The sequence below is a fragment of the Rhinichthys klamathensis genome, unplaced genomic scaffold (assembly GCF_029890125.1).
Source record: "Rhinichthys klamathensis goyatoka isolate OS25496 unplaced genomic scaffold, OSU_Roscu_1.1 h1tg000209l_1, whole genome shotgun sequence".
NCBI lineage: Eukaryota > Metazoa > Chordata > Actinopteri > Cypriniformes > Leuciscidae > Rhinichthys > Rhinichthys klamathensis.
Window position 1 is genome coordinate 439,269 of NW_026606734.1, and position 25,851 is coordinate 465,119.

At 36.8% G+C, this 25,851-nt stretch overlaps 2 protein-coding genes across 5 annotated transcripts in view; one reads left to right on the forward strand and one right to left on the reverse strand.

The window, feature by feature from the left end:
* Nucleotides 1–509: 509 nt before the first annotated feature.
* gorasp1b (golgi reassembly stacking protein 1b) lies at nucleotides 510–9,956 on the forward strand. Its single transcript, XM_056263705.1, has 8 exons — nucleotides 510–680; nucleotides 1,593–1,673; nucleotides 1,864–2,067; nucleotides 3,754–3,840; nucleotides 3,958–4,088; nucleotides 6,420–6,540; nucleotides 7,901–7,988; nucleotides 9,646–9,956. Exons 1-8 carry the CDS (start codon nucleotides 624–626, stop codon nucleotides 9,954–9,956), a joined length of 1,080 nt encoding a protein of 359 aa, XP_056119680.1. The 5' UTR covers nucleotides 510–623.
* Nucleotides 9,957–12,592: 2,636 nt separating this feature from the next.
* The window catches only part of wdr48a (WD repeat domain 48a), a 28,522-nt gene continuing 15,263 nt past the window's right edge, over nucleotides 12,593–25,851 (reverse strand). For 2 of the 4 annotated variants that reach the window (XM_056263621.1, XM_056263620.1), the window contains exons 9-20: nucleotides 24,101–24,325; nucleotides 22,811–22,885; nucleotides 20,962–21,064; nucleotides 20,622–20,719; nucleotides 20,428–20,535; nucleotides 17,747–17,843; nucleotides 17,569–17,667; nucleotides 15,924–16,029; nucleotides 15,749–15,836; nucleotides 15,592–15,668; nucleotides 15,291–15,480; nucleotides 12,593–12,893 (exon numbers count right to left, since the gene is read on the reverse strand). In XM_056263621.1, coding sequence (XP_056119596.1) covers nucleotides 12,798–12,893; nucleotides 15,291–15,480; nucleotides 15,592–15,668; nucleotides 15,749–15,836; nucleotides 15,924–16,029; nucleotides 17,569–17,667; nucleotides 17,747–17,843; nucleotides 20,428–20,535; nucleotides 20,622–20,719; nucleotides 20,962–21,064; nucleotides 22,811–22,885; nucleotides 24,101–24,325 — 1,362 coding nt within the window. In that variant the 3' untranslated portion in view covers nucleotides 12,593–12,797. The remainder of the gene's footprint in view (nucleotides 12,894–15,290; nucleotides 15,481–15,591; nucleotides 15,669–15,748; nucleotides 15,837–15,923; nucleotides 16,030–17,568; nucleotides 17,668–17,746; nucleotides 17,844–20,427; nucleotides 20,536–20,621; nucleotides 20,720–20,961; nucleotides 21,065–22,810; nucleotides 22,886–24,100; nucleotides 24,326–25,851) is intronic. The other 2 variants (XM_056263623.1, XM_056263622.1) reach the window with 2 other exon arrangements.

Genomic DNA, 25,851 nt, shown 5'->3' on the forward strand with positions numbered 1-25,851 from the left:
TTTACTAAATGTAGGTTTCCATTATGATAAAAAATGACCGAACATATGTAATCAAAACTTACCAAACACGTTTTATCGTTTTCTGACATATTTTCCCCCCCAGATAATTAAACTAATTCGAGTTATAATAACGTGAGAGGCATCAAACAGCACCTGTGATTTAAAATAACGGAAATCTGCCGTTGCTAGACACCTGCACAGGAATAATAATCAAACACAGATACCGCCGCCTGTGTTATTGATTTCTAGCGATCATCTAAGATTGATTACTCACGTCTGTTTAGACAACACTACGGTGACGAATTTACAAATCGTGGTGTTGTTTTATTCCACTTTATTTGTATCCTTATCAGTTTTCGTCTCGTAAATGTTTGAGTTAAATAGAAAGAGTTAAAAAAAGAAAAGAAAAAAAAAAGAAAAGCGAACGGACGAATCCTACTATGGCGAAGGCCTGACGTCACGAGTCGCTCAGACAGAAGTCTACGTGATTGGCTAAAACCAGACAGATGTATGAATATTAACGATTAGCTTCAGGAAGGTTACTAAGCAACGTGCTCATGTACTATTCAATATTCATGAGCTTCGCTTGGCTGTAGTATGATGTTGTTCGTACGTCGCAGTTCATGATGGGTCTGATTCAGAGCGTGTTTGCTGCAGAGAGCGGGTATCACGTGCACGCGGTGAGTGCGTCATTAACAGCTGTTTTAGTCAGTATTGCATTTAGTTAGACATCCTGAGGAATTAGGTTTGATAAAGTAAATTACATACGACCTTAAGGTTTGTCAACCGTGTTTCATAGTGTCACAGCATTTAAAAATCTTCGAGTTTCCTCGAATTCTATGTTTATTAGAGTAGTAATCGAAATATTGTCACTTGGAAAAATATGGGTCTTAAAATCCTACAGTATTTTCCTTTTAAAAGATTACCAAGATCCAAATTGCCAAATTATGGCAAATTCAAATATAACTTTTGTTTGTCATAATTTTGACTTTTTAATCTCTTCACAAGATTTTGACTGATCTAATAATTATGACTTTTTTGACTTATGAGTAGGGATGCATAATACATTGGCCACCATATCGGTCGATATTTGAAATCGGCCCTATAAGAAAATTTGGCCGATATATTAAAGCCAATAAATAATGGATAATTTATTTTAGCTGAGACACTTCAGATGCGCACTGTTCGCCATGATGGTTTTGAATTGCTTGAAATATGATTGGAATCACTTCAAAAAAGGTAAATACATTTAAGTGTGACATGCGCAGCGCAAGTCTGTCATATAAGCTACATAAAATTATAATGAGAACATTATAATTGAGTGCTTGGGACACGGCTTTTAATGGTGAGACTTTTGTTTTTGTAATCAGGCTCTCAAAAATTATTAAAAAATAATTGGATTTATATTTATCGGCTGATATATCGGTTATCGGCTTTCAAATATAAAGAATCATCGGTTATCGGTATCGACCAAAATTGTCATATTGGTGCATCCCTACTTATGACTGTCAATTTCGTCATAATTATGGTTTACACAACCATCATGTGGTGAAAACGAGCTTTCTTCCATAATATTCCGCTTTAATTCCCAGATCCAGGAGAATTCTCCCGCAGAGCGAGCCGGCCTGGAGCCCTTCTTTGATTTTATTTTGTCTATTGGACACACCAGACTGGTGAGATCTAAACTCCTAAATCTCCGACCATTTCAGACGCGTTACACTAAAAATGATGAGTCAGAACCAGAAGTCACAAATCATAATGATGATGATGATGATAATCTGAAGAACTCCTTGCATATTAATGCTCTGATGTCAAACTGAGAGCCTAAAGCGTGTGCGTCTGTGTGTATGTGTGTGTTATCAGAATAAAGAAAGCAGCACGCTGAAGGACCTCCTGAAGGCAAACGTGGAGAAGCCGGTGAAGCTGGAGGTCTACAGCAGTAAAGTGATGAGGATCCGAGAGCTGGAGGTCGTGCCCAGTAACATGTGGGGCGGTCAGGGTTTACTGGGAGCCAGCGTCCGGTTCTGCACGTTCCAAGGGGCCAATCACAACGTCTGGCATGTGCTGGTGAGCTAAAAAATGTAATCGGTAGAGTCCTGTTCAAAGTTTTTTTATTGAATGACAACTTTGCAAAAACAATTACTATACGATGGAATATACACATTTTTCCTAATCGGTAGAGTCCAAAAGTCTCAGAACCCTATTGAAAGTTTTTTTTTGTGTCTAATTTAATCATTAATAATACAATTAATTGTTTCATTTATTAACATTCATTAATGCATTAACTGACAATCTAACAATGAGCAATATATATTTTACAGCATGTATTAATGATTATTATTATTAATGCTAGTTAATAGAAATATATGGAAGCTTGTTTCCGCCACTGAATAAAAAAATAATAATAATAATTGCGACTTTTTATCTCAATATTGCGAGATATGAAGTCAGAATTCTGAGAAATAAAGTCGCAATTGCGAGATATAAAGTAGCAATTATGAGAAAAAGTCGCAATTGCGAGATATAAAGTCGCAATTCTGAGAAATAAAGTCGCAATTGCGAGATATAAAGTCGCAATTCTGAGAAATAAAGTCGCAATTGCGAGATATAAAGTCGCAATTCTGAGAAATAAAGTCGCAATTGCGAGATATAAAGTCGCAATTCTGAGAAATAAAGTCGCAATTGCGAGATATAAAGTCGCAATTCTGAGAAATAAAGTCGCAATTGCGAGAAAAAAAGACAGAATTGCGACTTTATATCTCACAATTCTGACTTTATAACACATAATTGCGAGTTTAAATCTAGAAATTCTGACATCTTTTCTCAGAATTGTGAGATATAAACTCGCAATTGCGAGTTATCAGGCCAATTCTAAGGGGGAAAAAGACTAACTTTTTCCCCTCAGAATAGTTTATATCTCACAATTCTGACTTTACAACACGCAATTGCGACTTTATATCAATCAATTCTGACTTTATATCTCGCAATTCTGACTTTATAACACGCAATTGGGATTTTATATCACGCAATTCTGACTTTATATCTCGCAATTCTGAGAAATAAGTCAGAATTGCGAGATGTAAACTCGCAATTGTGAGAAAAAAAGTCCGAATTGTGAGATAAAGTCGCAATTACCTTTTTTATTTTTCATTCTGTGGCCGAAAACAAGCTTCCATAGAAATATGCATGTTAGTTTATATTGTGTGTACTAAATTTAAAAGATAGCACATTTGATCTTTAAAATGTATTCGTAAATGTTGAGATTAACGAGCAAAGATTAATAAAAATGCTGCTTATTCTTAGTTCATGTTATCTAATGTACTTAAAGTCACAGTTGTTACAAATTTGCGTTTTTGTAGTTTACATGGAGATGATAAAAAGTGTAAATAAAAAGTTTTCTGTTTTTAGTTGAAAACTGAAAAATATAATATTTGTATTGATTTACAGCATTTTTGAAGAAAAAAAAGTCCCCTTGTAGTCAATAATTGTATCCCTTAAAACGCATCGTTGATCACCAAAATGACATATTTAAATGTTTTTTTCTTGAAAAATAAGTGGGAAGTTATTCAGATTCAAGATTACCAGGAACATGATTCAAAATAATAATAATAATGATGATGTGCAAAGATAAATAACTCAGAATAAACACTGCAATATTCCTGGTGACTAAGGCTTTCAGACAGCACTGGATGTGTTGTTTCCCAGCTCGTTGTTTAATTGGTTGTTAATTGGCTTGGTCTATTGTTGTTTCAGGATGTGGAAGGGAATTCTCCTGCTGAACTGGCGGGACTGAAGCCTTATTCGGATTACATTGTTGGCGCAGATCAGGTGTTGCAGGAAGTAAGATTTGTTTATCAGCTGATCGAAGCCGGTTTGGCACAGAATCAAACTGAAAGACTGCATTTGAATATGAATGCAAATTGAAGATGAAATCACACTGGCCGTTAATCTTTGCAGTCGGAGGACTTCTTTTCGCTGATCGAGGCGTCTGAGGGGAAAGCGCTGAAGCTGCTGGTGTATAACACACGCTGTGACCGCTGTAGGGAGGTGATGATCACTCCTAATGGAGCGTGGGGCGGAGAGGGAAGGTATTTCATCAGCAGAACTGACTAATACATTCACAATACAGTCCAACTGCTGTTTTTTGATGCTTTTTTTATTTTACATTACACTTTTTGTTCTAAATAATGTCTTGTAACTTGTATTGTCGTGCACATCATTCAATAATCATAGAAAATTGTATTTTATAGTGCCCCTATTATGCTGTTTAAAAGGTTCTATTGTAAACGAGTCTTCTACGACCGGCTTACATGCAAACAAGGTCAAAAAACACTTTAATTTTCTCATAATATCCATTCCAGCATCAGCTCTTGTCTCAGGATTCAGTCTCTCTAAACCCCGCCTCTCTGAGAGCTGCTGTGCTCTGATTGGTCAGAATACAGTCTGTTGTGATTGGTCTACTCTGCTCTGATTGGTCAGATGATCCAGTCTGTTTTGATTGGTCTACTCTGCTCTGATTGGTCAGACGGCCCAGCAAAGAGATGCTGTTCGCCGGCAGCCAATGAACCAGCCAAAAAACCATAGACTGGCATTATGCAAATTAGTTACAAACCTATGCAGATCCGAACAGAAAGAAAGACTGGAATTAGACGAATCGCTTCAAGAAGTTCAGAATCGAATCTTAGTTTTGGGAGACGATAACTTTATCTTTTAAACTTTGCAGACCTTTAACCTTCACGAACAGATTTATTTCACACTACATGAAAGGCAATATCCCAAAAAGCATAATAAGGGCACTTTAAACAACATGTACAGGTCCTTCTCAAAAAATTAGCATATTGTGATAAAGTTAATTATTTTCCATAATGTAATGATAAAAATTAAACTTTCATATATTTTAGATTCATTGCACACCAACTGAAATATTTCAGGTCTTTTATTGTTTTAATACTGATGATTTTGGCATACAGCTCATGAAAACCCAAAATTCCTGTCTCAAAAAATTAGCATATCATGAAAATGGTCTCTAAACAAGCTATTAACCTAATCATCTGAATCAACTAATTAACTCTAAACACCTGCAAAAGATTCCTGAGGCTTTTAAAAACTCCCAGCCTGTTTCATTACTCAAAACCACAATCATGGGTGAGACTGCCGACCTGACTGCTGTCCAGAAGGCCATCATTGACACCCTCAAGCAAGAGGGTAAGACAGAAAGAAATTTCTGAACAAATAGGCTGTTCCCAGAGTGCTGTATCAAGGCACCTCAGTGGGAAGTCTGTGGGAAGGAAAAAGTGTGGCAAAAAACGCTGCACAACGAGAAGAGGTGACCGGACCCTGAGGAAGATTGTGGAGAAGGACCGATTCCAGACCTTGGGGGACCTGCGGAAGCAGTGGACTGAGTCTGGAGTAGAAACATCCAGAGCCACCGTGCACAGGCGTGTGCAGGACATGGGCTACAGGTGCCGCATTCCCCAGGTCAAGCCACTTTTGAACCAGAAACAGCGGCAGAAGCGCCTGACCTGGGCTACAGAGAAGCAGCACTGGACTGTTGCTCAGTTTTGCATGTCATTCGGAAATCAAGGTGCCAGAGTCTGGAGGAAGACTGGGGAGAAGGAAATGCCAAAATGCCTGAAGTCCAGTGTCAAGTACCCACAGTCAGTGATGGTCTGGGGTGCCATGTCAGCTGCTGGTGTTGGTCCACTGTGTTTTATCAAGGGCAGGGTCAATGCAGCTAGCTATCAGGAGATTTTGGAGCACTTCATGCTTCCATCTGCTGAAAAGCTTTATGGAGATGAAGATTTCATTTTTCAGCACGACCTGGCACCTGCTCACAGTGCCAAAACCACTGGTAAATGGTTTACTGACCATGGTATTACTGTGCTCAATTGGCCTGCCAACTCTCCTGACCTGAACCCCATAGAGAATCTGTGGGATATTGTGAAGAGAAAGTTGAGAGACGCAAGACCCAACACTCTGGATGAGCTTAGGGCCGCTATCGAAGCATCCTGGGCCTCTATAACACCTCAGCAGTGCCACAGGCTGATTGCCTCCATGCCACGCCGCATTGAAGCAGTCATTTCTGCAAAAGGATTCCCAACCAAGTATTGAGTGCATAACTGAACATAATTATTTGAAGGTTGACTTTTTTTTTTTTTTTATTAAAAACACTTCTTTTATTGGTCGGATGAAATATGCTAATTTTTTGAGACAGGAATTTTGGGTTTTCATGAGCTGTATGCCAAAATCATCAGTATTAAAACAATAAAAGACCTGAAATATTTCAGTTGGTGTGCAATGAATCTAAAATATATGAAAGTTTAATTTGTATCATTACATTATGGAAAATAATTAACTTTATCACAATATGCTAATTTTTTGAGAAGGACCTGTATTTGCTCTCGTGTGTGTTCTCTCAGTCTCGGTTGTGGCGTGGGGTTTGGGTACCTGCATCGAATCCCCATGCGCCCGTTCGCATCAGATCAATACCAGAATGCATCTGCAACATCTGGAAACCAAGAGGACAAAAACTGGTCTAAGGTAGATGCACAGAAACATCTCCAGGTCACATTTCACTCCGAAATGCAAAGAAAATCATATTTAGGACAATTATGGCTTTAACTTTTATATTTCCTTTTGTAATTTCGGGGCAAAATATGTTCATAAGATTCCCCATCATATCTGTATTGTATAGAAGCTTGTTTCTGCCACAGAAGAAAAAAGGTAATTTATCTCACAATTCTGACATTTTCTGGCAATTGTGATTTTATAACTCGCGATCGACTTTTTTCGAGAAAAAATACACATTTTTACATCTAAACTTGCAATTAAAAAAAAAGGTAATTGCAGGTTTTTTACCTCGTAAGTTTAGAACTCACAAGTCAGAGGAAAAAAGTCGGAATCGCAAAATATAAACTCACAATTCTTACATTTTCTTGCAATTGTGAGCTGCAAGAAAAAGTCCGGATTTTGAGATGTAAACTCGCAATTAAAAAAGGTTATTATGACTTACCTCACATTTCCGAAATTATGGACGTAATTTGCTTCATACGACAGATCCATAATTGTATATTTCCTTTTTATTATTGCTTAACTTAGAATTAATCTTATTCTGTCTCTGTTTGCTGTATGGTACTTTCTATGAACAAAAGAGACCGAATTAATTACCGTACATATATGTAATATTCCAAATGGTATCTGTAATTGTGCGATGTACTCTGTTTATATGGAAAAATCTAAATAAACTGGGGGGGAAAAAACACTTCCGAAATTATTTCACAATTCTGACTTTTTTCTCACAATCACAAGTTTATAACTCACAATTCTGACATTTTCTTGAAATTGTGAGTTTTATAACTTGCAATTCTGACTTTTTTTTTCTTTTTGCAAAATAAACTTTTAATTTAATTAAAAAAGATGACTTCTCATTTCTGATTTTTTTTTCACAATTCGTACAAAATTTGGAATTATGATATATAAACTCACAATTCTGACATTTTCTCGCAATTACGAGTTATAAACTGACTTTTTTCTCTTTTTGCGGGAAAAGTCTGAATTTTGAGATGTAAACTTGCAATTAAAAAAGTTAATAGTTACTTTCATCTCACAAGCCTGACATTTTTTCCCTCCACATTACTGACAAAGTCCGAATTACCATATATAACCTCACAATTCAGACTTTTTTTCTTGCAATTCCGAGTATATAACCCATAATTTCTGAGGGGGGAAAATATTCAGAAATGTGACGTATAATTGAGGTAATTTATTGAAGTATAAAGTCAGAATTGTGAGATACAAATCAGTGAAATCATTAGCCTCCATAGTATTGTATAAAGCTCTACATTTAAAAATAAAGGTGAAATAATGTTTGTCAGCGAGTTTTAATTCAGTCTTATTCCAGTCACTGTCAGATAATGAGCGTGACGTGACGGAAGATGCCGGTGAAGGATGTGTTCAGCACACGTCAGAAGCGTCGGCATCATCTCCAGGTGGGCACATCATCATAACAGGGGTCGTACACACACTGGAACATGAAATTACAGGACTTCAATCAGAGATCTCACTTATCAAACAATATCTATATTATCTTTCAAATTCTAAAAAAAGGTAAATAGATAGATAGATATCAAACTCATAGCCATTAGAGGTGGGAGAAAAAATCGATACAGCATAGTATCGCGATATTTTCTGTGGCAATACTGTATCGATACACGGGCGCCAAGTATCGATCTTTTATTATTTAAATTAGCTACACATGAGAATTTAACTTTGATAGTAGAGTGCGTGTCTGCGTGAGTGTTCAGCGGTGCCGCGTCTTCTATCTCTCTTCTCTCAAAATGTGTTGTGCAAGGCAAGCATCAAGCGCTGCGGCGACACACTCGCGTTTAGGAGTCGGGACATGACGGCATATTCACTTGCACAATCGGGCCAGCAGTGCATCGTGACTGAAGTCTTTTTAAGTCTTACCAGTTTAAACATTCAAGCGATTTCAAACTAATCAGTGTTCGCGCGCTCTGAGATTATTTTCTATGTGCACATTCATAGAAAATCCGCCTCAAGAACAGCTGGCCAGTAACAAATGTTATTTTTCGCGGATTGTATTGCTTTAACACGCAAAATTGTGTCAATTTCGGTCTTCGTGAGTATACTCTAAACATAGTCGGTTTTGTCTTTAATAAGCATAAAACGCATGCCAGTATAATGAACAGAGGATCCGTGCACTAGCTCTTAAAGTCACGGCAGCCATATGTGTCTGTCATTAATTTTGTTGTCAAAAAAACAACAAAAGATGGCTTTAAGTTAAAGGAATCAGGATTAATAGCCTATGTATTTAATTTATTCAGGACTAAAATACTACCCAGTGTTTCTATCTGGGTAGTATACAGTGTTGTATATCCATTTGATTACATTATTCAGTTTCTGTACTTATGAATACTAGTGTTAGACCTATTCAAAAACTTTTCTCTTTATTTGTCATTATTTGTATCTTTATTCTATTGTATTTATTTGTGCTACTTTTTTCAATTTAATTAAACAATTTAAATCAAGCTTCCTTGTGTTGTGTAAATTCTTAATATTACCCCCATTGTAAAAATTGCAATGAGCGCAAACATTTAGGCGATATAAATGTAATAATTTTGTTTGGAAAAAATGCAAAAATTGAAGTTGAAAAAAGGTAATAAATTGCAATATATTGCAGAATATCGCAATGTTTAAAATCGCAATAATATCGTATCGTGACCTAAGTATCGGGATATCGTATCGTGGTGCCTCTGGTGATTCCCACCCCTAATAGCCATGCGAATTACCTCTATATCAGACGAGCTGCAGCTTCATTTTGTGTGAAAAGATTGTTTTATCAATAAAATTAAACGCTAATTTCACATATATCGTCTTTTAATAATTATTTTCATAAATGTCTGTTTTCAAGGGTTTCCAGGACCTAAATTTCAAAAAGTCAAGCATTTTAAGCAGCTTGTACTACGAACCCTGTCATAATCATACACCACTTCAAATCACACAGATTTATCTCACATGATAAAGATAATCAGAACAATCTCATATGGTAGAAATCTTCAAATCATTATGTTGAACACATTAAAACTTTTTGAAACCGTGTGCAATAAAACCAGTTTTTGTTGGCAGACACGACAGCTGTGGATCTCTCCGCACGCTCTTCCTCTTTGCTTGTGGATGGTGATGATGATGATGATGGAGTCTGCAACAGTGAGGACATCTCTGCGTTGAGTAAGCACCAAAACACCAAAGTAAATGATCTTAGCCTTCATACTGTCTCCTCACGTGCCACATTACTCCCTCGTGAAGGTCGTCCTGAAGACAGCGTGAGGATCTCGGTTCAGAAGAGCGGTTCAGGAATCTGTGGTGAACAAACGCCACCTGTGCTCTCTAACGTGGAGCTGAAGGATGAAGCATCTGCACAGAAACCCCTCACATGAGCCTCGGCTGTGGTTTCAGGAGGGTGTCGTGAGGACTCGACTTTTACCCGCTGGGATAGAGTTAAGCAATTCTATTGAAGCACCGGAGAACGTCTCTGACACTATTCACTGTTATTGTAGAGCGCTGACATGCAGGATTGCACAGAAACCGATGCTTTAAAGTGCCGCAGTGAGTGTGTCGTTTCTGTTTGCACACATATAAACTCTTGCTTTATAAAATAGTGAGAAACTACTAGCGTGAATATCATGATAAAACGTCTATCTATATATGCACACACACACATATATATATATTATACATACAGGTATTAGATATGAAGCCAGCCTGTGTAAAGAAAAGCGTTTTGCATTGTGACATTATTTTCACGACACAATTGCACTTTAAAGTTAAATTACTTTTTATTATTTTCAGTGGTGATTCGATGTAATGCAGTAATATCTCAGGAAAGCGGCTGGAGCTCACTGTCATGAATGTGTTGGACAAATCCATTAAAATGTTGTTGACTGAATGTTTCTGAATATACACACACATATATATACATACATATATAAATAGAGAGGCCTATGCATACACATACATATATATACACACACACAATATAAATATAAATACACACACATACATTTTATGTGTGCATATATATACACAAAAATACACGCATATACATACACATATATATATATATATATATATAGGCCTATACATTCATACATTTTATTTATACATATATACACACACATTTTGTGTGTGCATGTATATATATATATATATATATATACACAATACACACACATACATTTTATGTGTGCATATATACATATATATATATACACACACACACATATATGTATAGGCCTATACATTCATACATTTTATTTACACACATATATATATATATATATATACACACACACACACATTTTATGTATGCATGTATATATATATATACACAAAAACACACACACAGACATACTATATATATATATGTATATACACACACACACAGTACCGTTTAAATGCTAAAAAAAAGTTGGTGCAGAAGTGTCAAGATTAAAGAGAAAATGTAACCTTATTTGACTTTAATTCTACATTATAATAATATTATATATATATAAATACATTATTATATATCTACATATGTAATAATAAAAGGCCAAGAGAATCCTGAACACATAAACATGCACCAGCGTTAAACATTTCATGCTTACCTCTGAAATATCGACATGCAAATGCAGACACAATTTTCCACTTCTGAAAATGAGAAATACACAGATGTTAAATATAAACCAATAGACGATGCATATCATCAGTTTGCTGAATATATTAGAGTATAAATTCAAAAGTACTAACCTGCTATAATCCTCACTCCAGCTCTTTTATCAGGATAAATCACACACATGTATTAAAGGAGGATTAATAATCATTTCAGTTCTTTAATAACCAGATGATCTGTAGTAAAAGCAGGAGAACATCAGGAGGATCTCATTCAAACAACAGCATTTCAACTCATTCATTATTGGTTCATTTATTAAGCTGTTATTTACCCAAAATATACTGCATATAATTACAATTAACACAGGAAGCATAAATACAGGGGGTGTCGACGCATTTAAAACCTTTCAGAGACAACTCAGTTTTGGCTCTCGATTTAGTATCTGATGGATTTGTATTACTATAATTATCATCCTATTTGTCTTTAAGACCAAATATATACATTAATACATTTTGCTAGAACACTGTGCAAAACTTCGTATGATTGACAAACGTTTGCAGAACAGTTTTAGTTTTGCATAAATTAAAAGCATGAACAGAGACTGTCATCCTTCAATGTTCATAGCTTTTTATATTATTTATTATATATATATATATATATATATTCATTTATTTTTGTATATTTCCCTGTGGGAGGAAAGATAACGCTGAGCAGCAAACAGTCGTATCGAAGAATAATTCATCCAAAAATGAAAATCGTCATTTGGTTTTAAACCGATATGCTGATATTTTTGAAGAATCTTCATGCAGCTCTTTTCTATACAACAACAGCATACATTAATTAATTAAAAAATTCAACAAATGCATAAGAATTTTCCATTTTGGGAGAATTATTCCTTTAAAAAAAAACTATTACCACTTATAATGTTATGAGTATTTTCTCTCTCTGAACTTCTGTCATCATATTTTACATGAAAAAGCACCTTTTTGAAGATACCATACATTTTCTTAAAAAAGAAAAAGTAAATAAAAACCTCCTAATCTCCAACTCAAGTTCAAGTTGACTACAAAATAATTACAATATATGTACAACAATGGATGCATTGATGATCACAGCATGTTAGTGCGAGAGATGCATCATGGGAAACAGCGTTCTTGGGAGTTTTATCAGACGTTTACACACTGGTGATTGTTTTAGAGCCGGTCCAGACGCAATCCTCAGCTCAGACTTGGTTTTCCGGTCATGCCGCGAGAGGGATTTGATGACGTCATTGGCAACAAACACATCACTGGAATGTTAAATGAGAAGAGGGGCGGTAAAAAACAAAACCAAAGCAACTCGGACATGTTCAATATGGCATCCGTCAAGAGAGAATTGATGCCAAGAGAAAAGAATTAAACCTAACGGGTGAACGAACAGGTAAACTCAAACTTCATTAAAAGCCACTGTCCTTTCCATGTCACGTCTTTGAGCGTTTCTCCACAGCGTTTCTCCTGCTCGCTTCCACTGGGATAAACATGCGTGACGCCGGCGGCCTGGTGATCTAGACGTCAGACAGAACCGGGAAGTGCAGGTGAGCGTGTGCTTTGAATGGGAAGTGTTGCGAATGATGGATCCGATGCGAGTTTCACGTGGATTTCTGCCGGTAGTGAAGCGTCAGGTCGCCGCCGCTCTTCCAGATGAAGTGCTTCACCGTCCGCAGGTCCATGTTGGGGTCCAGAACCTTCCCAAAGCAATGCAACATGTCAGAAAGATGCATTCGGTTCATTGTACACAGCGGGATCTGAGATCTAGGAGATTTCACTAGATAATTAGGAAAATAACTAGGACCAAGAAACTTGCTAAATGCTAGTTTTCTGATTAGCTGATGATGTCCTAGTTGATACTGAAGTGTAAAAAACATGAATACCAATAGGGATGCACCGATATGAACATTTTGGCCGATACCGATAATTCTTTATATCTGAAAGCCGATAACCGATATATCGGCCGATAAATCTAAATCTGAATTTTTTTATAATTTTTAAGAGCCTGATTACAAAAACAAAAGTCTCAGCATTAAAAGCTGTGTCCCAAACACACAATTATAATGATGTTCTCATATCATTGTATGTAGCCGATATTACAGACTTGCGCTGCACATGTTGCACTGAACCTTATTTTCCTTTTCAAAGTGATTCCAATCATATTTCAAGCAATTCAAAACTATCATGTTGAAGCGTCTCAGCTGAAGGAAATAATCCATTATTTATCGGCTTTAACATACCGGCCAAATTTTCTTAACGGACCGATAACGATAACTTTAAAAATGATCATATATCGGCCGATACCGATATGTTGGGTGAAATATCGTGCATCCCTAAATACCAATCTTTCAACATCAGCAAACTAAACTGTGAAGAGGTTCCATAGTGATATATAGCCAATCATGTTTGTATTATTGCAATATGTAACTATATTATTGCCCAGCTCTGATCTGCTAAATGCAACTTTAAGGCATAAAGACATTAAGATATTATAAACATGAACATTAGGGATGCGCGATATTTCAGCCCCCATATCGGTATCGGCTGACATATGATCATTTATAATGTTATCGGTATCGGCCTGATTAGAAAATTTGGCCGATATATTAAAGCCGATAAATAATGGATTATTTCCTTCGGCTGAGACGCTTCAGATGTTCAACATGATGGTTTTGAATTGCTTGAAATATGATTGGAATCACTTTAAAAAAAGGAAAATACAGTTCAGTGCGACATGTGCAGCGCAAGTCTGCCATATCGGCTACATACAATTATAATCAGAACATTAAACTTGTATGATTAGGACACGGCTTTAATGGTGAGACTTTTGTTTTGGCAATCAGGCTCTCAACATTTTTTATTTCGATTTATCAACTTTAACCCTTTAGGCGCCAGAGGTTTTTTCCTAAAACGTTCGATTTTGACATCTTAATTTCAAAAGGCTATATCTTAAAAGTGATAAAACTTCTTGCTGTAAATTAGAGAAATATTAAGGATGACCCAAAGTTTATGTAGGGGTTACATTTCCCCATCTAATTTGCATTATAGAATTATTTGGATTATAGAATTTTCATGAAAAGTCACGTTTAAATGATAAAATGCAGCACTTCTTTCCCCCCAAAATGTCCCTCACCTCCTGTATGCTATATTGCACAATACTGAATGCTCAGGTATATAGTAAGAAGTAAACAAACTGTGTAAACCATTACTAATAAATGGTAGAAACGAACCGAATGCATGTAGTGGTTGGCCTTTTGCTGTAGAGATTTTCCATTTACTAAATACAGTAGGCACTCTGATTCCATGTATGGGGCACATATATATTATTCATATGACACACAAACACAAGTAGACAAGACCTGTTTAGTTCAAGCGCTCACTCGCCACGGCAAGGCACAGATCATGAGTGAGATGATACGAGCTGCGCGGCCAGATCTGCCCCGAGTGTGCACAGCTCGGACTGCTGTCATTGTCATTGCGACTCCCCACCCTGCCTCCACGTCGCCCCCTAACTGTCCTATGAATACTTCGACCTCGTCTAACATACCCAGTGATAATAGACAAAGTCTCCACCACAATACTGTCGCCGCGATGGCGGAGAGGCTCTGATAAAATGGCTCACTCGCACACTAGCTCCGCTTTTGATCGCACTGATTCAATGCGCTCTAACTCGCACATTTTGTATAGAAACATGACGTTTTTTTGATTCGGGGATGACGTATGACATGTCTGCCATCCAGTGGAGGGGAGGTCGAACGAAATTTGACACCCAATTTGACAAAATCGGCCGTTTTATCCAGTGCCGCATCTTGTCAAGTAAACTCGACCGTGGCGCCTAGAGGGTTAAAGCATAAAGAATCATCAGTTATCGGCCAAAATGTTCATATCGGTGCATCCCTAATTAACATCATGCTTCTCTGTGAAGCTGCTTTGAAACAATGTTGTCACAATAATCTTTAAACAAATGTTGCATGTTGAGATTAAAAAACAGCTTCAAGAGTCGTTATATGTCACTGGTACTGCTATCTGACTGTATGAAAGCGATGGATTGAACAATCCTGCACTGGTGTTGGTGTGTTGATGGGATATGGTACCTGGTCCTGACAGAGCAGCTCGATCTTCTCCTCCGCTAGCACTGCCATGTCCTCCTCCTCCTTCTGTTCGCTGGGCTTCTCTCCGGTCGAACCGCCCGTCTGAGACTCGCTGTCCAGGTTTATGATCTTTTCATACACATGTTCCATCACCTTCCTCACCTGTAGCATGTCACTGGCCGACAACCGATCCCTAAAAATACACGGCTAGTTTTCATTTACATCCAAAACAGTTGCATCCAGTCACATCAGACTGAAACATCAGACACACACTCACACTCACACTCACACTCACAACACTCACTTCTTTAACGTCTTTGCTCCGGACGATGAATGTGGTTGGAGGTAGAATGGGATTTTGTTGAATTTGGGCATGTTTTTCTGTAGGAGAATTAAATAAATGTGCTTTAAATAACAGAAAAAGAATAAGACATTTGTTGGAGACGTGAACAGGATCTTACGTCCACTGTGATGTCGATGACCCACTGCGGGACCGTCTCGTTGAGTAACATGGACTCAGTTTCTCCACCAGAGTCTCGACACAACAGCCTGCACACACACACACACTGATTCGTTTCATCACTGAACACCAGCATCTGAAGACGTGATTAAACAGGAAGACACACACACACACACCTGAATAATGTCCTTCCTCCCGCTTCCCCGAAGATCACCGGAGTGTGTGGCGGCACCTGAAAATATCCGTTTCCTTTCTGTATCCGGCTCTCATGTTCACCATTCACTAAGCAAACACACAACATATGCCATCATCATCTTAAGAAGAAGAAACTTATACATATATATAGTAATAAACTTGGATATTATTATATTTAAATAAATCCAATTACATTAAATCCAAGTTTATAATTATTGTATAATATTTATTATTATTATTATTATTAATATTATATGTAAATTTATATTATAATAATTATTATAAGTACTAAATGTATAACATATAGTAAATAATTGTAATATATTATAACCAATAATACAAAAATAATATATATATATATATATATATATATACACACAGTATAAATAATTACCTGATATAAATTATGTATATATAAATAAATATTTATATATTATTTAATTTAGTTAAATAGTATCCAAGTTTATAATTATATATTATATATATATACACACACAGAAAAATAGATAGTGCTAATAATAATAATATTTAACAATATCTATATTAATTTGAACAAAATAATATATATATACATATATATATATATATATATATATATATATATATATATATAAGTTTATACAGTGGTGTGAATAAGTTATTACCCCCATGCTAAAGTTGCCTAAAAAGAGGAATAAAAAAATCATCTTTTGGAAATTGATCTTAATGCCTTAATTAGAAAAATGAGGAAAAATCCAACCTTTAAGGACACCAATTTTCTTTGTGTATGAATAATGTATCATAAATAAATAAATGTTCTTCCTTAAAATACAGGGTGCATAAGTCAGCCCCCCCCCCCCCCCCCCCCCCCCCTCCTATGTTAAATTCCCATAGAGTCAGGCAGATTTTTATTTTTAAAGGCCAGTTATTTCATGGATCCAGGATAATATGCATCCTGATAAAGTTCCCTTGGCCTTTGGAATTAAAATAGACCCACATCATCACATTCCCTTCACCATACCTAGAGATTGGCATGGGGTACTTTCCATAAGATCATCTTTCAATGCAAATCAAACCAGCTATTAGGCTAACTGAAATAACACCATGCCAATCTCTAGGTATGGTGAAGGGAATGTGATGATGTGGGATATTTTAATTCCAAAGGCCAAGGGAACTTTATCAGGATGCATATTATCCTGGATCCATGAAATAACTGGCCTTTAAAAATAAAAATCTGCCTGACTCTATGGGAATTTAACATAGGGGGGGCCTGACTTATGCACCCTGTATTTTAAGGAAGAACATTTATTTATTTATGATACATTATTCATACACAAAGAAAATTGGTGTCCTTAAAGGTTGGATTTTTCCTCATTTTTCTAATTAAGGCATTAAGATCAATTTCCAAAAGATGATTTTTTATTCCTCTTTTTAGGCAACTTTAGCATGGGGGTAATAACTTATTCACACCACTGTAATTCCTGAATAATATATAGTTTTTTTTATAATAAGCATAATTATATAATAAATATGATACTGCAAGTATAAACTTACAATATAAAATATTTATATGTGTCAATACATATACATTTCTTTTATACTATTAAAAATTATAATACGTGTGTTAGTTTAGGGAAGTGTTTTTACCGCTCCCATGATTCAGCTCGCTCTCCTCATCCATGGGGTTGATGTGTGTGCGAGGCCAGTACTCCAGCAGAGCCTGAAGCAGAAGCCCGCCCAGATTCACTGCGCCACAACAAACACATTAACACACCTTCAGGATTTACCGTCACCATAAACATAAGCCTCTGGAGGGCGCTCTCACGTTTAGGGTCGGATCCGTCAGGACTGGAGAATCCAGCGTCTTTAGCAGAAACCCAGGCCGCAAAACAGTCGCTCTCGTCCAGCGTTATAGTCAACATCTGTCAATCAAAAGCCAAAAGATTCTCAACAGACCTGACAAACACTAAATCTGTGTTACCTTCAAATTCAAGGACCACAAACGCACGCATGCGCAGAGCTGCAGCTCCGCCATCTTGGACTGAACGCAACACCGCTGTCATAGACTTGAACGATACCAGTTCCATTAGAAAAGCGGTTAAGGGAACTAAATAGAGCTCGGCCGTAGACGTTATGGAACAGTGCATTATGGGTAACGGCAGCCATTTTAGCGGTAACGCAAAGGCCGGTTTGGAGTAAGTTAATAGCTTAGCAGGCTGGTCTCCAGCACCGGCACCAAGAGTTATGGACCTTTACAAACCTAAAGTAATACCCACCGGACGAAGAAGGGTCAGCTCTCCACAGACCATAAAATATCCATTTTATTTTATTTTTCGTGTTCGCATTTATTAGGAAAAAACAATGTTACGGACGTGACAGTTCCCTGAAAGCGCCAATAAAAGACTGCTTTAAAACGTTCAGAGACATCAAAAAGAAAGCACAAAGCCTTTATTTAAAGTAAATTTCGTTTGGTATTAATTGTATCTTAATTTTGATCAATGTTGCACAAACAAATTACCTGGATTTAATCAATAATAAGTAAACATAGTAGCTAGACAATCACGACACGGAGGCGCCCGCCTGAACTGCAGCTCGTCTCATAAATGAACCGAAACTCAGCATAGCCTCCTTGCCTCACAGACCTGAGATCTCTATTTTTTACAGAACAATTCAAAACGAAAGATAACTATGTAATCCGTATGAAATGTGTATTTCTCACCGGCGCGTTCACTGTGAAGATCGCGAGTCAGCATCGTCAACTGGTGTGACACACACACACACACAGTCAGATTCTGTGAGCTATGAAGCTTGTCTATGCAGGTTTGTTACACCTCAGGAGTAATTACACACCTATCATGGGTACAATAATCCACTATTTTCGTCCGGTAGTTCTGTAATCCGGTATAATATTGGCGAACATTCACCTCAGACACAACCCACCGTTCACCAAAACAAGAGGCGAAACTGGTGAAAACTAACATGATTTATGAGGTGTTTGCCCTGTCGATCGTGAGACCGATTACAGCAGTTCACATTACATCAATACTGAACCATATTTTTTAAAATAACCTAAATTAAACCTAATATTATCAAATGACCAACGTTAGACTTTGAATTACCCACTGCCTACTATACAGTACATCCACTTCCGTACCGTGATTCCCACAATGCTTTGCGACGTGATGAAACGATCCCGAGCTCTATAGTCGTTTCTAGTGTTTATTATCTCTATAGCCTAAACTAAAGCGGCGTGTTGAATAATGTACAACAAAATAATGCTTATGGATCTTCATCTTGACTGATAAAAACTTTGTAGCCTACAACACGTGTTACATTTGATACAGAAAGAGAGAGTTAATGTACAGATTTACAGATGACTTAGCTTTAAAAAAATTCTGTAGCGCTTCTGTTTGGGCTGTGAGAGTAGTCGATTTTGGGTCCATAATATATGATGGATTTCTGACTATGTATACAAGAGTGTTTTTGCATTTTTCCTGTCACACACCTTCCCTGCACTCACTGCTGTTGTACACCTCCATGCCGCCATTTAATAGCTTCCTTCCCAGACCAACTGTGTGGATGACTGAGCTGATTTTTCTCCTTTATTAAGTTTATTTAAAAAAATTATTTCCAGACATTATGTTAATGCTGTATAGTTGTGCTAACGGTAAAGCCGTTGGTTCAGTGCAAAATGGCGACAGCAGCGCCATCTAGCGATGGTTGTCAAAACTGCAACGGAGTTTCGCCTCTTGGTACCATTGTAGTAGTTTCGTGTGTGCGTGAACGTCATGGCAACGTACAACACAAAGCACCTCACGGGGGGAACACTTAAAGCAACACTAAGTAACTTTTCCTCTGCGGTCACCCTACAGGTTGGAAGCGGAATTGTCTATTACCGCTGTCGTAAATACTTTAGCCTAGCGCAGCTAGCTGTTTATCCGGCACCGGCTTTGGACTGAACAATGTTGCATGATGCATGATGTCATGAAAGTATGATGTATTGTGACATTAGAAACGAAGAAAAACTAAATAATGACTATTGTAGCGCTTTGACGTAAAGCAAGTCATATTTGTAGTTTTCTTATGTCTCATGAGAACTACAGAAACGCGACCCGGTCTGGCAATCTTACACAGCGTGGTTATAGCAGATATAGGACCGCAAAGCGGAGGCAGAAGTGCCTTTCACCCTGTTACGACTTAATGAACCACTGAAACCATTTTGGAAACATTATTTTAAGGTAAAAAATCTTACTTAGTGTTGCTTTAATGTAACGTGTAAATGCTCGTAACTAACGTAAATCAAGCAATCTAGTGTGCATAGGCGTCGAAGTGTTGGCGAAACAACACATTAGCCGACCGGAGGGAATAATATGGAATTTTATCCAGAAAACTTCTTGCACAAAATAAATTCAATCACCTTCATCAAGGACTTGTATATTATATGTATGTTAATTTGCAAAAACGTCCCTTTTTTTTGGCCCGTGGGAACCCTGTGCAGTGACTTACCCCCGTCTTCAGATCCACTGAAAACCAGTTCGGCACATAAACCATCTTGAACCTTTTCTTGATCTCTTCATCAAACTCCATCTTCCCCAAGTCTTCAACTTTACAAGCCTGACAAACATCAGAAAACAAACCAGTTACACGACAACTAGCATTCGAATCAACCAATGAATATAACCGTTAATCTAACGCGGTACCTTAAGCACATCCCAGTATGCCACATTATTGTTGGTGTCTTTGGTCAGAATGTGTCTTTTGTCATTCAGAATGTGGCACTGAATTATACTGGCGCCACCTAGAGGTCAAGACATCAAATCAACATGCTGAAGATCCGGCTTAAAGATGATCATCATACATATCCCAAGTCAGTTTTATTATGTTTATGTTTCGCTGGATGATACAGCACCATAGCTGTGTATAAACAGCATAACACAAAAGAATACAATGAAAACTGCTCATCAAGCTCCTTTCCTGGTGTCTTTAACACACTAAAGAGACCCAACTCAAGACTGAAGATCATCCTGCAGACAGTCGTACCTTTAATAACCTGTTCGGGCTGCGTGTACAGTGGCGTCAGCGGCGCGCTGCAGTCGTTGTCATAATCTCCAGACGCTCGGAAATTATGGATTCCCTTTAGAGACTGAAACAGAGAAACATTGAATAAAAAACTCAATATAGACATGGAACATAAAACCAAGATTTGCCAAGAATTATATCGATTACGATAATTAGACGATATTTTGCGGTGTGTTTATTGTGCTGTACGTTGGCAGGTTTAGGACTGACTCATAAAGTCTTTGGTATTCTTCATATTCTGTGTGTTGGTCAGTTCACAGCAGTGACAGAAATCATCTTTCCAATTAGTTTCAATTGATTTTAACCTTTAATGGGCATTTTTACCTTTATAAAGTAATTTTTTCTAACCTCATTAAATGTATGCATCATCGTTTGCGTCAAATTATTATATTTAATGAATAAATTAAATTAGAATAATAATGAAATTAAAATTAAAATTAGAAAAAACACTGCAAAAATGCTTTTTTTTACTTAGTATTTTTGTCTTGTTTCCAGTCCAAATAAATAAAAGTTCTTAAATCATGATGTATTTACTAGATGGGTAAAATGACAAGATTTTATGTCTTGTTTCCCGTGGGAATAAATCAAAATTAAATGAGTTTTTGCTTAAAACAAACAAAATTTTCTGCCAATGGGGGAAGAAAAATTATCTTAATTCAAAGAGAAACAACATTTATTTAACAACATATTTTTCTTCCCCCATTGGCAGATAATTTTGCTTGTTTTAAGCAAAAACTCACTTAATTTTGATTCATTCCCCCGGAAAACAAAACATAATATCTTATAGCATTTTACTAAAGCAAACGCATCTTGATTTAAGAATTTTTTTTATATTTGGACTGGAAACAAGACAAAAATACTAAGTAAGCAAAGCACTTTTTTGCAGTGAGGGCTGTTGCCAAATAAAATTAAATCAGTTTCAACAAAATCGAGAAACTGAAGTGGATTTAGATGCTTTTACACAGACTTTTTAATGCAGATCAGAGGGACATGAATGTGTTTAACCTGCTGTTACCGTTTTGATATTTTAAACATAAAACGTTGAATATTGATATTAGAAATTATTTAAAAAGAAAGATATTTTAAATGTGAAATAAAAACCGCTAATAGGTGGCAGCAAGTCACCGTTAATGAATGAGTCATTCAAAACAGCCGATTCATTCAGGAACGAAGCATTTCGCTGTCTTAATGAGCGAGTCATTCTTGAGTCATTCATTCAGTAATGATTCGCTCAGAGATGCAAAACAGTCCTGTGGGTTTATTTGAACCAATATTCATTGGCGAAATAGTAATAATACTTTGTGTCTAAAATGTAAGTCACTTAATATTGACTTCTTGTTTATTGAACTGTTGTATAAAATCAATGTAAAATTCGTAACAATGCTGATATTTGGAGAAAAAACTATATTTCTGACGGCCAATGTTGTCGTTTTTGCTATGAGCGGATGAAAAGCATAAACTTTTATGTATGTGCGAGTACCAATGTCCATGCATGATTACCAGAAACATTCAACCATTTAAAGATACGATCTGTGGACATAACTAAATAACTGGAAGATGATGACACCAGAAGCCAGACACAATCATTTTTACAAATGTCTGCGCCTGCTCTTACACAAAGAACAGGGTGGATAACATGCAACAAAAGATTACCTTAAATAATGCCACTGGACCACATCCAGGGAAAGGCGACACTAAATAATGACCCTCGTGACTAAACGAGCACGCTGCACAATACTTAAAGCTCAGTGTGTGACGTCACAACAGCTGGAGCAGCACAACACGCCGGGTGGACACCAGCTGCACTTACCCATTTATTAACCGTGGACTTCGTGGTGGAAACCCAGATGGCCGAATGCGGATCAGCTGACCTGTCCAGCTCCATCTGGAAGACACCCAAGCACATTCACACCTCAGTAACTTTACCTTACTCTCCATTACCAGGTCGTGGTCCACAGCTGGCGCAGGTGTTTGACAACATATATCCTACACATACTTGACACACTTTGTATTACACTCTATGCTTGCGAGTCGTTGTCAGGCGGAAATCTTGTATCTCCAAAAACGCTACTTTGCAGGAAATGGAAAAAACACTTTTTTTTATTACAAGATAATTAAACACCATATTTTCAAAGTTGCTATTGAGACTTTAAGTATGGTCAGACATTTGCATGTGTCATTATATTATTAATATTTGACCAAAATCAAGCTCAAATGTAGTTACGAGGTTTTTGACCAGCGAATTTTGTACACGCGTGTTATGTCCGTCATTAGAACGGCCACATCTGAGAAAGTAAGTGCGCCTTATTATATTTTCTTCAACTTACAGGTAATAAAGTTTACTGTAGCTATATGTGGGCGCTGTCATTTGGACAAAATCTCATATTAATAAAGAAGACGAAGTGCTTCTCACAGGCTATTTAAGACAGTATTTACTAGACTAAGACACTCTTCTCTGCTCCTCAAATACATAAAAACATTAGCCTTTATATATGTATAGTGTTTCTTGAGTAAAGAAAATGCTGTACTTATTAAAAGAACCAGTTCTTTATTTACCATTGCTTTGTAAACAAGCAGACGCTCCAGAATGTGTTCATCAAAGACAGAGGTGGGCGGAGTTATGAGGTTTGACTGACAGTTTGAGGAGCCAATGGAGTTACGAGATAGAGTCACAAGCTCTTTTTAATACTTTTCATTGCGTAAATATTTGCAAAAAGTGACCAATAGTAATGATTTATGAAAACAGACTAAAATGATGAAACATGGAGATACGAGATTTCCACCCGACAGCGACAATATAACTTTTGATTGTGGACTTCAGACAATAGGTTTTACTATTCTCCTCTATCTTCATCCTGTTAATATTGTAAATAAACAGATATCTGACCACTAAAATGACTTATAGGTTTTACCACACGGTTATTAAAATATAACAGAACATACCAGCTTACCCTCCAGCTCTAGTCGAATATATACATATAGAGTGTGTGTATGTTTACATGTATATATGAGACCCAGAAATGTTTCAACAGAAATCTGACTCTTAAATAAGAAGTTAAATAAACTTCCAGCATTTTGCTATTGTATGTGACTATCACACCTTCAACACAGGCGCTTTCTCCTCACAGATCAGCACCCGGATGTCAGGATTGCGCAGGTCTGTGCAGTAGATCTTGCGGTCGCGACCCCCGGAATAAACGTGTGTGAAGGCCTCGTTGACCTGCAGCGCCCAGACGCCCTCATCATGAACGCGGTATGTGGCGATACACCTCTGCTGACCCAGAGACCACAGCCGGATCGTCCCGTCAGAGCTCCCTGAAAGACACTGAACACACACAAACCAGGGCTGAACACAACAGGACAGAAAGGTGGAATCCAGGACTGGACTAGTGGGAATAATCTCGTTAAGATCGTATTTACGAGTGGGATTTTCTTTAAGCCCTGATCTTTACAAGTTGAGGGCGTATCACTGAGAAAAATGGTGGAATAACACAATACTTAAAGGGATAGTTCACCCCAAAATGTAAACTCTGTCATAGGGCTGGATGATTAATCGAAAAATTATCGAAACTGATATTCAGAGCCTATAACCGACGTAATTTTACCATGTCGGTTATTTCGGTTTTTTAATCCTATTCATATTCAGAGAAAAAAAATGCACAAGCGTGGTTTCTCCAGAGAGAAATCGGAGCTCATAAGCAAACGCCGCTGAGACATGTCACTTGTCTTTGCGGGTTGTGTGTGAACGCACTCTGGGAATCTCTGTGTGAAAGGGAACTCAAACACTGAGTCAACTCAGCAACAGGAGCCGCTTGTACCAAAGAAACACGTGAAAAAAGAGAGAGACTGACAAACGCCCAGCAACAAGTGCCTCCACTCCACAAAGCAGGTTTCGATAACACAAGCATTTACAAATGCTACACAATATGAAAAGGATTAGTTTTTTAGTTTTATACAAGTTATATTTTACTTTTAAGATGGCAATATTTACAATAATTAATTTTGTTTACAAAAAGAACTATTTTCTACATTTTTAGGAAACTTTCTCTTTACATTAAAACTTAAAGGAGAACTCCGGCGCAAAATGAACCTTTGGTCTAATTACACATTGTTACCTAGTCAACCGTTATCTGAGATTTGTTTTCATGATTATCGAATGTAAATAGTTTTATCTCTAAAAACAGTTTAGCCTATAAAGCTAGTATAACGCTAGTATATTGGGCACAGTGTTGTGCTAGTTACTAAGAAATAGTAACTAGTTACAGTTACTAGTTACTTCATTCAAAAAGTAACTCAATTACTTTGTTGATTACTTGCACCAAAAAGTAATGCGTTACTGTGAAAAGTAACTTTTTAGTTACTTTTTTAAAGAAAGTTCTTTAATGTTCCCATTAATGCCCTTTTATGTGTTATGGTCTATACAAACACAAAACTGACTTAAACAGAAAGTAATTTTTAAACACTATTTTATTTAAGTCAGACCAGCACAAACTGAATATATCACAAGGATTTCTGAAATAAATAACAAAACAAGCATGTGTAAAGCTAGTGATGTGTTTGCTTTCTCAACATTGATATGTTCATGCAGCTGACAGTAATACGTTTTTACTGCATGAATGAATATTTGAGCAATACAATTGTACCTTGATCATTCTTGTTAGTTCATAGTAGGCTAATTAACTAAGGTAATAACAGATACAATAACAATTTAAACTCAATTTCAAATGTATTAAGTAAATGTTGAAATTAAAAAACTAACAATGAATGATACTTCTACAACATTTATTAACCATATTTAATGCTAAAATTGTAATCTCATTGTAAAGTGTTACCATTTTATATGATTCAAGC

What these genes read in the sequence shown, in the direction of transcription:
- gorasp1b (XM_056263705.1), top strand. Translation starts at nt 624, where the DNA reads ATGATGGGTCTGATTCAGAGCGTGTTTGCTGCAGAGAGCGGGTATCAC. An exon ending in AGGACAAAAACTGGTCTAAG is followed by an intron (nt 6,541 to 7,900) that starts GTAGATGCACAG and finishes GTCTTATTCCAG; the next exon opens with TCACTGTCAGATAATGAGCG. An exon ending in AGCGTCGGCATCATCTCCAG is followed by an intron (nt 7,989 to 9,645) that starts GTGGGCACATCA and finishes TTTTGTTGGCAG; the next exon opens with ACACGACAGCTGTGGATCTC.